The sequence below is a fragment of the Thalia democratica genome, chromosome 3 (genome assembly GCF_965202585.1).
Source record: "Thalia democratica chromosome 3, ktThaDemo2.hap1.1, whole genome shotgun sequence".
Taxonomy (NCBI): Eukaryota; Metazoa; Chordata; class Thaliacea; order Salpida; family Salpidae; genus Thalia; species Thalia democratica.
Window position 1 is genome coordinate 54,444,751 of NC_139167.1, and position 17,834 is coordinate 54,462,584.

The 17,834-nt window shown below is 26.7% G+C and overlaps 2 protein-coding genes across 2 annotated transcripts; both read right to left on the minus strand.

Moving 5' to 3' along the window:
* Positions 1-4,442: 4,442 nt before the first annotated feature.
* Positions 4,443-5,282, minus strand: LOC145832413 (progestin and adipoQ receptor family member 3-like). The gene has a single exon (XM_082939731.1). The coding sequence runs from the start codon at positions 5,280-5,282 to the stop codon at positions 4,443-4,445; it is 840 nt and encodes a 279-aa protein (XP_082795857.1).
* A 1,020-nt stretch (positions 5,283-6,302) lies between these two features.
* LOC145832414 (guanine deaminase-like) lies at positions 6,303-7,670 on the minus strand. Its single transcript, XM_082939732.1, has one exon. The coding sequence runs from the start codon at positions 7,668-7,670 to the stop codon at positions 6,303-6,305; it is 1,368 nt and encodes a 455-aa protein (XP_082795858.1).
* Between the last annotated feature and the right edge of the window lie 10,164 nt (positions 7,671-17,834).

The following is a 17,834-nucleotide window of genomic DNA, read 5'->3' on the forward strand; positions in this document are numbered from 1 at the left end:
TCATTTAGATCTCAGAGATAATACGAATGTCAGAGATTGGATCTTGATAATTCTACAAAAATTTGAATTGACCCTTCTACTTGTCATTGTCATGACAACTGGTGAGATGACGTCATTCACGTTTTGAGGTAATTTCCCTGTCTTTAACGGGAAACAAATATTTTGTACCTTTATTGCTTTGTTTAATTTCTTAAAGGTGTTTTAAAATAAATTTTAATGCTTTATAAGTTTTTTTTTTGTGTTTAAATCTCTGCATAGTTTTTTAACTGTTAAAAGTATTAGCTTAATAATTCGACTACTTAGTTTGATTGAATATAATATAACCTTAATATAACCATAATATAAAGGAAATAAACTATGATAACATATGCATTTATATTTCATAAGAATAATAAAATGTACTTTTTTTAGAAAAAGTATGACAAAAGTAAAAAATAGTTAGTTTAGAAAAGTAATACCGTTAAATATAAACTAAAACTTTGAAAGCGTTTGTTTTGTATTGTCATATAATTAGTCTCAATCTATAGTAGTAAGTTGGTTCAGGTTTGTTTTTTTATTATAAGGTTGGTACGAGAAAATGAATAAATAAAAAAATTGTTAACATAATCTTAATATTAGAACTACAAGTAACAATTTGACTATTTCCAATCTTCAATAAAAAAAATAATAGTTAACAAAATTTTAGTCACTTTAACACATCATGAGTATCAATATTTAGTTAAGAAAAAAACTTTTAGAACACTCTGTTTTTTGGTCCATACAATGTTTGTTTTGATTTTATGTAAGTTAAAGATGATAAAAAAAAAATTCCAAATTGAATATGAAAATATCAAGTAAAAAAAGAAACTGAGTTCATGACAAGACTGCCAACAACGGATATTAAATATACATATTGTTCAAAAAATACATAAAGTAAAGTTTAAAAAAAAATTTTATCTAAAACCTATCAAAATTTTCACCATATCAGGATTAAAAAAAAAATAGTTGGTGTTAGTTTTACTATTAGTGTAAAGTTGTTAAACTAGTTTAACTTTTGTGTTTTATTAAACTGGTTTAAATTTAATAGTTTGTATTGTAAAAAATTGTTTATTTGCTTTTATAACTTCTTTTACTTCGTTTAAAGTTAGTTTTAGATCAATAATTCAAGCATTAAAGTCTTTTTTGATGCAATAGTGCTCATAATTTCTTTGGTTTAAGGACCTGGGAACGAAAAAAGACCTCTCGGTCATCGAGCTGCATACCCAAATTAATCAGGTTTATAATGCGCTTCAAATGAAAAATAAGAAAAAAACTTTACAGTTTCATGTAGTAAATATTGATCGCCTAAAAATAACTATAATTGACAATATATGATAACGCAAAATTAATAAATATCCTTCTACATAAATAAATTTCACATAAATAATCTACTACAGTTTACGGGCATGTTTTAAGTGATTTCCTGTTTCCTGTGCACCCTCTAGGAAATATTGAATATTTGACTTAAAAGTTGGGTATGCAACTCGATGACCGAGAGGTCTTTTTGCGTATCCAGGTCCTTAAACCAAAAAAAATATGAGCACTATTGCATCAAAAAAGACTTTAATGCTTGAATTATTGATCTAAAACTAACTTTAAACGAAGTAAAAAAAGTTATAAAAGCAAATAAACAAATTTTAACCAGACTCTTTACATATGTCAATAGATTTGATTTTGAGTTTTTTTCTTAATTTTTAAATAGTGGAAGTTGAATTTATAAGATTTAAAGTTCAACATTTGCTTTTGCACAGTTATCTGTCAGTTAAAAGAGGTTTACTATTAAAATTCAATTGTGACGTCATAATATGTTCAAACTTTAAATTAACATATTTTTTAAAGATTTTATTATGCTAAAATGCTTAAAGCAGGGGTCGGCAGGTTGGAGGTACTCGGGGGCCAAATTTCGAAGTTGAAACATGTTGGGAGGCCGCAGTTTTAGTTTTAGTCAGACATTTAAAATTATTTAGTTTTAATCAGTCTAATACTTTAGTCTAAGTTATATATGCATATAGGGCTTATTATTAAAAGATAAAATTGCGATTTTAGTCTTAATGAACTCACTATCTGTCTAATTAAGTATTAACTTCGTACTTAGTAATTTAAATACTTAACTATCACCTACTAGCACGAAACAAACGAACTTAGATTGTAATTTTAGGTCATTGTTTTGAATGTCCTTATCAATCTCTGTTTATAACTTAAATATACTTCTTACTTAATGTTTAATAACTTGATAGAAATTATCTCTTTCAAAATAAAAAATTAAATAAAGTAAACAAAAAAATCCATCTGTATTAAAACAAAATAGGTTAACTTCAACAATTAATGTTTAAACTTTTCAAAAAGCTGTTTATTTTTCAAAAGCTGAATTACCTTTTGCGGGCCGCACATCATTAAAATGAAAAAAAAAAAGCCCGCATGCGGCCCGCGGGCCACGTGTTGCCGACCCCTGGCTTAAAGTTTTGAATCAAAAATGATTAACAAATTATAATATTTTTTTGAATTAGGAAGGTAAATTTTACTTTTAAAATAATTAAATGTTAACCAAAAAATTTAAAAAAGGCTTAGTTGCTTAAAGAAAATGAATTAAAATAAAAACATAATTTAACAATTTTAATTATATAGCAATTGAAAATTGTTGTACTATAGCAAACTCCCCTTTTTATTTATTATGAACATTTTATAAAAATATTACATAACATTGTGTAATTTTTCAAGTTTTGATTCTTACAGTTCACTAAATAACAGATTTTTAAATAAGAAAAATAGTTTTTTTTTTGCGTGTAATATAAAAATCAATAAATAAAAAATAGCTAAAAAGTTTGTTATGTTTGAACCTTTACACACATATGGTTTAACCTTTAATTTTTTGACATGATTCTAAATACAAGCTAAGAATAAAGATATTTTTAAAATTTTAATCTATACGTATTAAAAGCGAGGGTATAAAATACTGTCAGTAAAACTAGGCAACAAAATTCATGATTAACTTGCGAGCATGTATCTATGTTTAATGGGATGCATGAAAGACAAAACTTGCAGCCCGCCAACATACAAGTTTGTCCCGCGAAAGAAAATTTAGAAACTTACACCAGATATGCTTGAGCCTTAAATGAAGAGCAAAAAATTTATTGGATGTATTTTAGCGGAAATTTGAAACTTACACTGGTTATTTTAGGTATGTTATGAAGAGAACGAAATAAAACTACAAGGCGATATTTTTGCCGATATAAAAATCGGTAAATCAGTTCACTTTAGTTCGAAAATTCTAAAAATAAACACTAGTTTTTACTTTATCAACTAATTTTACTGTAATTTTATTGAAAAGTTTAGGTCGAAGTCGTTTACCTAAGAAAATATATAACAGGTTACTTATCAATTCAAGTTGAGGTGGAATAATTTATGTTTTTGATTTGATGAAACCCGTACCTCTTTTAATTCCAAGTATTTTTAATGACATTGTTTTAAAGTCTAACCATTGATATTAAAAAAATATTTTACCTAGTTGCTATTTTAGACTAATTATAATGCTTTTATTGTCTTTTTTTTTCTTAAATATGACTTTACTAGTTTTTACTTTGTAAAATTGTTTGTATGTAACTTTTACTTCATTTTAAAACTGGGTTTTCCCACTGTAAAATTTCAATATCTAATCTATAAAACTTTGATTTTGACATGAAACCTATAGAAATACATATTGTTTAAATCCTACTTTAAACACGTCTTTTAAACGTGTATGAACGTTTTTGATAACCAATAGATATTTAAACTAAAATTGAACTTATCAATAAATTGTTCATCTAATTTTCAGACTATTGCAAAAAAAAAATACATTGGTATAATAATAAAAATTAATATGAACCCGCCAAAGAAAGTATAAGTAACAAATTAGCTAACATACAACTAAAGTTTACCTTTAAACGAGTCATGAAGGTGTTTATTCTTGAGGTATTCTACATATATAACAAGTTTCTAGTATGGATGTATTTAAAACTAAAATTTTTTAAATTCTTTAGGCAACAATAAAAAACTGTATTTTTGTTAAGTAGCTTTTAGTCACGTCAGTAGTTAAGAGTAAAACCCAAAAAGGTTGATGGTAAATAGTTTATAAATGAACGACAATAAATGTGTATTGTAAAGTTTATTAAAATAACTGTAAAATATGATTGCCGCAACAGTTTAATACTATATTTAATGACTTTATTTTACAGTTAATAAATATCACAAGTGTTATCAATAAAAATCTAAAAAAGTATTACAGAAACAACAGTTTAATGTACAAATGAGCTAAAGATTGTTTAGTATAACACTGCTGTCTCAGAAAAGACTATTTTTTAACTTTAAATTGAGGCAGTGAATATTGAAAAAAAAATCTAAAAAAAAACAGCTGTCAACTTACAAAACAACTGAGCTTGAGAGAACTATCAGCACTGATTAGCGGACCTGAACTTAATCATGCTCAGTCCGAATCTTCTCCAGTACAGCAGTGAGAACATGACCATGACGTGCCACAAGGTGTGCGAGTGACCGAACGTGTCGAACAATCCGGGCCTGCACACCTCGGGAAACTTGGTGGCGAAAAAGCAGAGGGCGGTGCCCAGCAGCACATAAAGGTTCAGGATGCCTGGGAAGACTGTGGAAATTTCTTCACGGCCGGCAACCAGCAGCCAGTTCACGATGGGCATGAATCCCATCAGGACGACGCAGGAGAGGTGCAGGGCGCGAACGAAAGTGCTGCCAGGCGACATGTAGCTCTTGCTGGTGACCACCGGAACCGAACCGACGATCACGACGGAGCTGGCCAGCATGTAGGACCTCATGAGCAAGGAGTGGCAGTATAAAATGTAGTACAAGCCGACGATGTAGCACCCGAGGATGGCGCTTATTATTCCCAGCAAGTCCATGGACAGAAAAGTTGTGACGACTCCCGGATGTAGATGGCAGTTGAAGGTGTGGTAGAAGGCGGAGAAGACCATGCACAGCTGGCACGCGACGTGGAAAACCAAAAAGACCATTTTGTCTTCCTGACCACCTCCCGCAGCGTCAATGGCGACGGCTTGGTCGTAAACTGAAAACCCGGCGAAGCACAAGAAGCCGAGCAAATGAGACCAGACGTTGCAGAACTCGTTTGACAGGAACAAAATGCTGACGAGGCACTCTTTCGCTGTGAGCAGAACCCTGTACCCGCTGAGTATGTACGGGTTGCTCGGTTGAAAGTTGGGAATTTCGCTTATTTTGTAAAGCTTGAAAGGTCTCTTGAACATTTTCAAGGTTTTTATTTGTAGCAGTTCAGTTTTATTTCGAAGGAAACTTGTACAAGGCTGTTTGTTGTTGCGGAGTATGAAGTTTTTCGTTTTTATCTTATAATGTCATCGTTGTAAATGCTACAATAGTAAACAGTATTTAAGTAAAAAACTTATAGTATTTTATCGACAAAATTGTAAAAATATTTTAGATTAGTCTAAAAAGTAGTATGTTGTATAACAATTTTTTTAACAATTTTTTAACAACTTTTTAAAATTAATTTAAAAAAGTAAAAACTCTACAATAATTAAAAACATGAAACTTTTATTTTATTTTCATTTGACAAGCAAAACTATTTAAAACTTGTAGTAATAGTTTAAAGTTACAATACAGTTTTTTGTTTGTAAAAGAGGTTAAAATATATATATTATCACTTAAACTTAAAAAAAAACATCTCTAAAAAGAAATAAAAATTTACAAGGATGCACTTAATAAAACTAACTAGAATACTGTAAAAAACATACAATTAAACAATATTGTTCAGCATGAAAAACCTAGATAAGTACTTTTTTTTAGTAGAAAGTAAAGTTATAAAAGTACTTAACTTATAAATATCAGAAAGGTGTTTAAAACAAGATATAACTAGTGAGTAAAAAATTTTTAAGCTTTTTTGATAGAAACGTGTACACACTTGTTGGTTAAAAGTATAATGTATGTTTAAAATATGCTAAAATAAAAACTATAATTAAATTATTTTGCTTTGTAATGAAAAAAGTGTTTATTTAATTAATACTACATTTCACAAACTGATAACAAAAACTATGTGCAAAATTTTCTATTACAAAAAAAAGTTTGCCTAGAGGAGAAAAATACTTAAAAAAACTTCAAGCAATAAACTAAAAACTTTCGATCAAAATATCTAAAAAATCAAAAAAAAAACTAAAATACTATAGAAAATATGAACATATCTGCGAACTATGGCTGTAAATTTTTTAAAAATTTAATGAAATTACAATTAATAATGTCAAATAAATTTTGAATCAATCTACTTCATTATTTGAGTTCTCAGGATTGTTGACAACAACTTTTCCGGACACGTACACATTCACTATGTTGTGTTCGTTTCCGCAAGCCAAAAATCTAGCCAAACTAACGTGAAAGAGCTCATATTCTTCCTGATGAATCTTGTTTTTGCTCGAGCAAAGATCTACAAGAAGCGCGTCAAAGTACTTTCCGGGAAGAAAATTCCCAACTAAATCTGCAGCTCCAACTGATTTCGCGCCATTTAATGTTGCCATTCTAAAAGCTTCTTCGCGGGTCAGAGCCGAGTGGTGAAAAGGTTCTTTCATGTTGATGCGCCTCGTTTGAGAGACATTTACTGCTGATCTCATTGCTTTAAACATTGAAAAGCTTGTCCCGTTTGCCACGTCTGAGCCAAGACAGACATTTATGCCTCTTTCCATGATTTTGCGAGTGGGCAACATACCAAAACCTCTTTCAATGTCAGCTTGTGGCGTGTGGACAATGCTGACTTTCTTTGAGCTTGCCAGTAGTAATTCATCATCTGTAAAATACAATCCGTGAACTATTGATGTGGTATTGTGCAAAGTGCCACATCTATTCAGCATGTCCAAACTGGAATGATAGATTCCAAACAAATCTATGATCAATTCATTTTCATCAGAAGTTTTGCTTGCATTTATCTGGATTGGACAGTTGAATTTCTCTGCAGTTTTTGAGAGCTCTTTCATTATATCTGGGGTGCAATATGAAGCTTCTAAAGGACATATTATAGGGTAAATTCTTTCATCTTTGTACTTTATTACTTCTTCTACACACTTTTTAGCATTTTGTGTAACATTTGTAACTTCACAGTAATTAGTGTCGAATGGATTCACGTTAACACTTGATTTACCAACAAAAGCACTCTGACCATGCTTTTTTGCAACTTTGCATAACTCAAAGGCAGTGGAATTGTTAATAGAAGTTCTGTAAATAGCAGTTGTTGTACCACACCTCAAAGAAATTTGCACTGCTTCTGAAAACCTTTTATTTGCAAACTTTATATCATTTAATTCACTTTCCTTTGGAAAATAATACTGGGTAAGCCAATCAACTTCTGAATGATTGTCATACAAGCCAATGTTGGTTATCTGACCTGGGTTTGTGGAGCCATCTACAAATCCTGGCATTAAGAGCTGACACTTATCAAGTACGGTAATATCAGTTTGTGTAAAACTGAATTGCTTTTTCAAAGATTCCAAGTTTGATATCATGTCAACAAAAGCTATTTTTCCTTCTTTGGTTACGCCAATCAGACCATTTTCTAAAACAACTAACGGGTTCTCATCAGTTGAGTGTATTAAGTTTCCAGAAAACACATAGTCTATTTCTGAGTCTTCTGACATAATATTTAATAAAAATTCTAATTGAAAGATTTTCATATTTAAAAGTACTCTTAGGTAGTTTTTAACTATGTTATAATAAAATAAGTCATAAAATGATGTATACGGAGCAGTCTCTTTCAGATCAGAGAGCGTATAATTTATTTTACTTAACAGAAAAATTTAAATGAGTTGTAAAGATATTTCTTATAAAGTAACAATGCATCTTAAATTGTTTTCAAAAGCTAACTAAGAATTATATTTTAGTATATCAAATATAAATAAACCAGTATTACACGTTAGATTGTTAAAAAAATTTAAAATATCTGCCTCATAGAAAAAGAAGTTGATTAGTTATTTTGGTTTTGTCTTAAGATAATAATTTGTTTTGGAATATATTTACTAGATTTGTTTCAAGTATTAACTAATTCCACAGTTAAGAATTCATTTTACAACTGACGATTTTTTGAGAAAAACTTAGTTTTCAGAATAAAGCTTAAAAAAAGTTTTAGTAACAAAAAATCATATATTAGAAGTATTTTACTAAGTACGTACAAATTTTGAAAGTTTTGATAACAAGTGATATAAACAATATTTTATGGAAAAAAAAAATTAATAATTTTCCTTTTTTATTTAAATTTCAAAGCAACTCATTTTTTTTTTTTTTTTTTGTGTATATGAAACTCTAACTCAATAATGTCATTATGCACTCTTTATTAAACTTTAAGCTAAAAAGTTAGTAATAATTATTTTTCACTACTCTCTTGTTGATACATGTGTTTCCTTAGCCTATTGCATAGTAATCCTTGTGCAGAGAAATGTTTAGCAGAATCTTTTCTATTTCATATTTACTTAACAAAAAATATTAAAACACCCAAGAGTTACAAAAACCTGCTCGAAGAAAACATAACAGCAAATTACATAATGTGTGATAGCAATGCAATAGAAATAATGAAGCACAAAAAATTTAAATTAAATTAAAAATGAAGTAAAATTCAAAAATTAAGACAACAGGAAGCTTTTATAACATTAAAAGATCACTGACCTAGATTTTCAAATTAACCTAAATTTAGAGAAATTAACCGTCTAAAACAAATATTAATCAAGCTAACACACTTTTAGTTTAATTGTTAGAACGAGGTATGTATAAAACTAAATCAATGGAAAGATACTCAGTTTATTTTAAAACAGGTTTAATATAACTAAAATTAAACAGAAACATATATTCATCAAGTTTGATTATAATGATTCTACCCGAGTGTGTTTAGCAATATGCTGTTAGATGTTCTGTCTTTAGCTAAAAAAATATTGCATAACTAGTTAAGATGAGATTGATATGGTAGATAGCTGCTGCTTATTTATAATAACTGTGCGTAGACAAACAAATATATAAGCGATAGTTTTGATTACGGTGAAGAAGTATGCTAACCAGTTAGTTTGCTCATACTGTTGAAATGAAAAACATCTTTGAGTATAATGTTTTAACTTTATAGGAAATGACGTGGCAAATGTAGAAAAAATTCAGGTTCAATTTTTAAGTGACTTTCAAAAAGCCTCAGAAAGATGTTCAACAGGTTGACCTTAAGATAACTATAGAATCTAATTTTGTAATATTCTGGATGTAGAACTAGACCTTTGCTGTGGCACTTACACACTATACAGAAACCCAAACTTTGAAGCTAAATATCAAACCACCGTTAATATTTTGTTAATCAAATACTTAAAATCTATCAACAAAAGATTGTCAACTTTTACCAAAGATAAACACTCCTTTTAAAGAGTAAAAGAAGAGTACTACTAGAAAACGTTAAACAAAACAGGTCATAAGTACAAAGTTGAAGTACAACACTGGTAATGGAAAAACACCAAAAGGAAAAGGATAAACATCCTATACGTCATGCCATTAATTTTTTTGTTGGTAGAGACAAAATCAGCAGACATTTGTGGAAACTATTAGTCAAAACTTTGGCCAAACGCCCATGTAGCACAAAGTTTTCAACAAAAGACTTTAAAAAACTTTGTACTCGTGAATACTAAATATGAAAAGTCAGACAATATGTTACAACAAGAAAATGTTAGAGAATAAGTCAGAGAAATTAAAGCTATGTGACCGTAAAGAAAGATGTTTGATAAAAGGTCTTCTATAAATCATTGGAGAAAAGTAAGCAGTATCTAGGATCATCAGGTTAATTGTTTAAAAGTAGGTACACACTACATAAATGTTCCTTTAATAATAGCAAGTACAAACTTAAAATTACAGTTTCAAAATATATATTTGGGAATTATAAGATAGGAATGAAGAGTTTACCATTAACTGGGAAAATTATTTGTGAACAATAAAACTTAACTTGAAATACAGCTGTACTACTTTTAAAGTACTATTTGTTATAAAAATTTAATACAATTGAACTTTAAATAAACAAAAATAACTTTTTTGTAATTAAGAAAATTTTTGTAACTGATATTTCAAATAATTTTGAACCTTTATGCAAAATTAGTGTGTCTATTTTTGAACTAATTAATTTAATAACAGAACAATGCTTAAGGTTTTAGCTTAACTTTATGTTCATTATGTTTTATTTTATCATCTATCTAATAAGCTGACTAATGAACTATTCTATTTAATAGGATAGGAAACAATTGTATCAGAAAAACTGCAGTTTTTTATTATTATAAGATATATTTAAGTGTATTAATAATTTATTTTTAAGTTAAGGTTCTGGTCTTTTCAAAGTTGTGCTTGATAGCTCTTGACAAGCTAAATATTTATTAGATTGTATAATAAAAAATATATTTAGACAATGTTTTGATATGAGATATAACGTCCCACATACTCTTCAGTTAAGTTAAAGTTTATCGAAAAAAGATTAACAGAAACTTTGAATTAGAAAAATTTTATAAGTATTATCACGTAGTAATAAAGAAGGTTTTTGTGCAGCAATATAAGTTTGAAAAAATATGCTGTTTTTAGTTTTGTTACAGGTTTAAGAATTTGTGCATTTTGAGAAGTTTGCAAAGGTTGTATTAGAAAAATGTTTTAAACTGGTCGTGTTTGCTCCTTAATTTTAGTTTGATTTAATATTTAGTTGGCTTTAGTTTTACTAAAAAAGTATTTTGGTCTGATTGCATATATTTTGTCTTTCGCTTTTCTTGTTTAGTGTTATATTCTTGTCTGATTTATTGATAAATTCGGCTGCACACTTTGTAACTTGAAAAAATCCAAAATTGATAAACAAGACAAGAATACAACACTGAACAAGAAAAGCAAAAGAAAAAAACTATGCATTTATTACCAAAAATACTTTTTTAGCAAAAAAAAAACTAAACATCAAATCAAACTAAAATTAAGCTACAAACACGACCAGATTAAAAAAAATTTCTAATAAAACCTTTCCAAACTTCCTGTACACATTTATTAGCTTTGAAACTGTGAGAGTTCATGAACAAAGGTTACAATTGTTTAATTACTTTGATAAATAATTTATTAACTTGACTTTTATATGAAGTTTGACAACTGAAGCAGTAGAAAACATAAAAATTGTAATCTATGATATAGTAATAAAATAACTTAAGAAAAGAAGTTGTAAAGTTTTGACTGGCAGTTTTTTAAGCTAAGTTCCATAAAAAGGTTCTTTATCAATAAATAAATAGATAATTTATTTTGAAAATAATGTAAACTTTGAAAGACTCAATAATAGAAATTTTAAACAAAATATTTTTAAATCAGTAGTACCAATTTTAAATGAAAAGTTTTTAAACTTTGTATATAAATAAAAAAACACAAAAAAAAACGTTGCATGAAATTATTTGAAAATATATTTAAGTTAGTCTAAAAGTATTACAAAACACATTTCATTATTATTTACTTAAGAACTTTTGAGTAAGACTTATCAAAAAGTGTATCTTACTAAATTAAACTGAATTAAAACTAAAATAAAATTATATTGTAGTCAGAACATTGAAGTAAAAAATATAAAATGATGTAATAATCAAAAGTAGATTTTAAATTAACTAAATGCTAAAGCTAGGAACTTTTCTGTATTTTTAAAACTTGTTAGATTAATATCAAACTAAAATGACCCAACAATAAAAACTAGAATAATCATTAAAAATATTAAAAAAGTTCAGTCCAATATACAAAGCTTTTCTGCTTACATAGACTAGACCTTAATGATTAAATGCATAAGGATTCAAAAACACAGATCTGAAAAGATTTCTCTAATTAAATATGAAAAGATAAAAAATTAAAACTTTTCTGCAGTAAAACAAGATTTGGTGGACAATTATAAGTGAGCAAGTAATTGTAAAAAATAAAATTTTTAGTTTTAATGAGAGCAGAGAACTCTTTTTAGCTACATATTCTAGGAGCCTTATGCATTTAGTCATTAAGGACCAGTTTATGTAGTATTCAGAAAAAGGAAAAAGTTTGTGTATCAGATTAGACTTTTAAAATATTTATTTTAAGTAATTTCATAGTAATTGTTTTTTTAAATATTTTAAAAAAATGTTTTTTTATTATTGTTAATTATCATTGTTGGTCATTTTAGTTTGATTTTAATCTAAGAAATTTTAAAATACAGCAAAGTTGTTTAGCTGAAGCGTTTATTTAAATTCAAAATTTATACTTAATTATTACGTCAATTTATATCTTTTACTAAAATGATCTGATTCAAACATCATTTTCTTATTTTAGTTTTAATTCAGTTTAATTCATTAGGATACAGTTTTTGATAAGTCTGACTCAAAAGTACTTATATAATAATGAAATGAGTGTTGTTATGTTTTTTGAACAAGTTATGCACAAAAATAAGTTATTTAAATATTTAATTTAGTAAATTACAATTGTAAACTGAGGTTTATTAAAAAAAAACAAATACACAAATTGCACAACTTTTTGAATACAAGTAATAAAAAACAAGGTATTCAAAGACAAAATTTGTAACATATATAGTGTTACTGTTATTATATATTTCTAAATTCAATTAAATACAATTTTTATACACATTTTACTTGATTCCCTCTAAATTTACAAAAAAAGGATAAGATATTTTTTTTTACTTACTTTTATATCATTTAGTTAGTTAATGTTTATAAACATTTTTAAATACATATTTTACTTTCTTTGAATAGTATAAAGTTTGCTTTTAAAAAGTTTTGTTAAAACTTTATGTAGTTTTAGTGTTCATAAATACACAATTAAAAGCATTTGCTATAAACAACTTTAGACTACGTGCATGAGAAGCATTTTAGCAGATAAATAATAGGATAAGAACCAAAGACATTCTGAATGCTTTTAAAAGCCTTAATCTAATTTATAGTCACTCAAAAGTTTAATGTTAAGAGTTAAAACTAATGCAACCAAACTGTACACAAACTAAGTACAATAACAAGCCAATTAAAAAATCACTTATTTAGTAAATAAATTTTAGTCAAAAACAATTTTGCACTTGGTTGAGTACCTTGAAAAAAATACACCAAATTTTTTTAAAGAAGTCTTTTAATCATAAAAGTAACATAAAATAAGCATGTTTGCTTATAAATTACAATCTTTTAAGAGATAATACTTTTTTGCTGTAGTATAGAAACTATTTTACTAGGTTTTTGAAAAATTTAACTTACTGTCACTTTCAGTCTGTTAACTTATCTTGCCAAGAACTATTTGTAATCATAGTGCACTTGCTAGCAGTATATCTTTTGAATTAAAAAAAACTCAACTTATTCTAAAAAAAAAACATTGAAATTATTTTCTACTGTTAACAATATAAAACATAATAAACAGCTAGTTATAATTTATTAGGCTAAAAACAGTTATACTTAAGCAGCTCTTTGTAACAAGTTGATCATAGGCAGCAAGTAACTTAGTTGCTGCTAGCAGTAAGTAAGTTTATAAATTATTTACAAAGTAAAATTACATTTTATCACTTTTTACATCTATAATACTTTTGCTTCCATTTCAATTTTAAAAAAATGATCTGGTTAAAAAAGGCTGTTTGAACTTTAAAGTTATTTCAAAATTTAAACTTTAACAACTTACAAGCCTTTTTAACAAAGCTTAGTATTTAATAAACTTAAAAAAAATCTTGTAAACCATCTCTTTAAACTTATTTAAGTTTCAAAATTTTGTTTTACTTTCATACTCTCAACCTTAATATTAGTATACTTAATTTTAAAAAATAACTAATTATAAAACACAGTGTATGTAGTTAAAAAATAGTTTGGTGTTTGGAATATTAAAAAAATTAAATTCAGTGTTTTCTATAATTTTTTCTACTAAAACTGTAAAGATGTAGGAACTTTACTTAAAATTGTGATTAACTAGGGAAATTTAGTAAATTTGGAACCCTGATGTGTTGCAATGGTTTTTCATATGTAACTGATATTTAAAAACACCTGGATGAAATTCTTATTTAGTAAAAGTAATGTTGTTTACACGGTTTCTTTGGTGATGTTTACACTTATAATTTGTTTAAAAAAATTATAAGCTCACAGTTAAAAACTCACTTACTAAGATAAAGTTTATTTCTTTTAAGTTTCTATATGAATACGGTTTTATTATTAGCTGATGATCTCTTTTTATGAGTAAAACATTGTTTTAAAAACAAAATTTTAAATATGGTTATAGTTATATTATTCTCCTTATCAATAATTTGAGAATCAGATCTTAATTTGCTATATTTAATTGCTTTTTAATAGAAAGTTTAAGTAAATAAACGTATAATAACTTTGAAAATAATTTAACATCTGATCTTTATTTAACTTAAACAGGGTTCAAACGGTTTTAATAAGTCGCAAGCTAATTTTCATATCGCGAGCCGCATTGTTAGTAAAATTGTCTTCTGCAGACTGCAGTTTTTTTTTAATATTTCTAGTAACAAAAATAAATTATTGTTATAAGTCAAATTTTTGTTGGATAAGCAGTAATAAAGCACAATAAGTTTTTATTTTTTAGAATATGAACCTAATTGAAGGTTTCATCACAATTGTTTTTTGTTATGAAGAAAATATATTGTAAGCTATTAAGTATTTTTTGTTTTAGGGCTGCATTTGGTTCCCGGCCGGTAGTTATAACAAAAACCATGAGCTCTAGAAGACATGAATAAGAAACAAAACAAAAAAATAAACCTAAATTTTATTTAAAAATCAACTAAAAAGCATAAAAACTATTAAACTTTGTACACTGTTCATAAACCTGTGGAAAAAAATTTAAAAAAAAGTTTGGTACAATTTTTAAAAAGGTGATAAAAACTTTGTACATATCCAAGAAAAAAGTTTTAAAGTAATTTTTTATTTTTGAAATCTACCTTGTATTAATATACAACAGAATACTTATTTTCAAGTTTTGTTTAATATGTATAATTTTTGAAAATATATTGTTTGGTTCTTTTAAAATAAACATATAATAAACTCAGTAGATCGTAACAAAAATCTTTTATTTATAAGTTTATTTTTTAGTTTGTGTAAGTTCTTTAAAACTAATTTGCCTAAAAAGGTGTACCAATAACTTTTGTTAGAAAGCATGTTTTAAAGTTCATAAAACTTTTGATAATTAATACAATTAGCTGATAAGAGTTACTTTATAACTGTTAAGTTAATAAAAAATTGAATTCTATATAAATCAGATGACAAAGTTTTCATACTTTAAAACTCTTAAATGTTTACATAAAACTACTACAACAAGCAGTTTCTGTCGGCTGCAAAATCTGGACAAGGGTTCCCCAAACATTAGTGTTAAAGCCCTAGACTAAATTTAAGGGTTTAGATTTAAAATTTTGATTAAAAGGGGTAAAAAATAGGGCTTTAGGTGTTATTAATGTACTACTATATTATTACTTTACCTTCTTTCCATAATTTTTTGAAACAAAAGATTTAAAAACCTAACTTTTGCAGCTGATTCAACGGAAAAAAGTATTGTATATTTCTAAGCTGAGTTAGGATCGTTATTGCAACTATAGAGGCTAGCCAAATCAAATGATAGTCAGGTTTTAGCCAGTTACTTACAGTTATTATAAACTATAATAAAGCTAGAGCTATGATTTTAATAAAACAATAAAGTTTTATAAACTATATGTAGTGAGTAACAAAAGCATATACAAACAGTAAAATAATTTTGGTGTAATAGTTATTGACAACTTATAGGCAGCAAAAATTTTAACTAAGCAACATTTTAATAAAATTTTAATACAAATAGCTTTTTGAATTAATATCCAAACTTAGTTTTAATTTCAACTAAAATATTTTAACACAATTCTTAATTGACTGAATGTTTTTTGTTTTACAAACTTATAACAAGTAAAATAACTCTGCTTAAGTAACTACAACTAGAACCTAGATCCAGATAATTATCTAATCAGACTAGCATAAAGTAGAAACTTTATGTTTTAAATTTAATATTTTAAAAAATTAACAAAGATTAAAGTATGTGTTTTGAAACTTTTTAACTGTCTTTAACTATTACTAAACATGTTCTCTTCAAAATTAATATTCAGTTTAGCATAAATCACTAACAACATATTTAATTTTTGACTCACAAACTATATTTAAAATTGCAAATTTATTACTAAATAAATACATATAAAACAATAATAGTCAACAATACTGAAAAAAAAAATACAACTCTTACTTGTTTATAAAAAAATACACTCAAAACTTAGATCAGGAATCGGCAAACTGCAGTCCGTGGGCAACACGCGGCCCATGAAGGGTAAAATTTGAATTTTAGATTGAAAATTTCGCCCGCGAATTGAAATTTAGACTAGATATTCTGAGGTTTGAAGTGTCAAAAACGTCTCAGGAAAAATTTACGGGAGGTCGAAACACTAATATTTTGGGACTTTTATGAAGAGTACAAACTGAAGCTACGACTGTGGCCCGTGAATACTTTTGTTTCAAAATTCAACCCGCGATCACAAAATATCTGCTGACCCCTGGCTTAGTCAAAACATTGGTTACTAGAAAAGAATCATTCTTGTACGATTTGAGAAGCAAAACATTAAAACACATCACAGTGTAGGTGTAGTTCACTCAACACATGCTTATATGTTGCAAAAAGTTCAGTTTTTAATTTGATTCATTTTTTTAATATATTTATTTCTATAAAATATTGTAGAGAACTCTGTTACCTTTATTTTACTTAAGAAACTAACTGTAGGTAGTATATTAACCTTAAAAATATTTAAATATTCGTTTTTAGATTACACTCTTATTTCAAAATTAAATAAGTTATAAGTTGATTTATTGTAAAAAAAAACATCTCAAGGTTTTACTTTTTTGCTCATATTAGTGGCATATGTATAACTTTTTATTCATAAAATACATAAAAAGTTTGCTAAAGTATTATTTAAAAAAAAAATCAGAAGAGGTAGTATTGTTTTAAATAAATCACTTTTCATTTATAGCAAAATAAAACTGAATAATACTTTATAAAACTTTGGAGTAAAATTGATAACATGTTTAAACAATTATATTTTGATAAACTACCCTTGATTTCAATATTATAAATATCTTCTTTAAAAATTAGAGTACAAACGCAAAGTTTAATTAAGTTGTATCTAAAACGAAGCTTCCTTTTACAACATAAATACTTCGTTTAAAAGCTGTACAACATTTTTATAGTATAATTAAACTAATTATAACAAAATTTCAAAAACTTGAATGTATTCTGCGTTAAACTTACTGTAACACAACAATTTAGTCAATATAAAGAAAAACAAAGTTAATAAAGCAGGTTTTTTCGAAAAAAACATTTGGTTAAATAACTTTTGGATTGATCTAGAAATTATTGAAAAAAAATTTAAAGAAAAAAAAACATTACATTTTGACTAAGCATGTTCAGTAGATAAATTTTGCATAATAGTTTAAGTTACACATCTTTAAAATAGAAAATTAAAAGTTATTGAAATTTTTTAATTAAAACCCCACAAACGATCAAATTCAATTTATTCTTATATAGTAAACAAGTTATGCCACGTAAGCACACTTTTAAAGCGATAAAAATCACATGAGGTACATAAGATTTCTAAAGAGCTTTAGAAGGGAAAACAATTGTCAAAGGAAATTTTGCTTAAAAAATTTTTATTACAAATTACATAAAACAGAAAAAATACTAAAGTAGGGTAATGGCGAATTCTTTTAAAAAACCTAAAAACACTTTTTTTTTACAACTATATGCTTATTTCAAATGCACCAAAG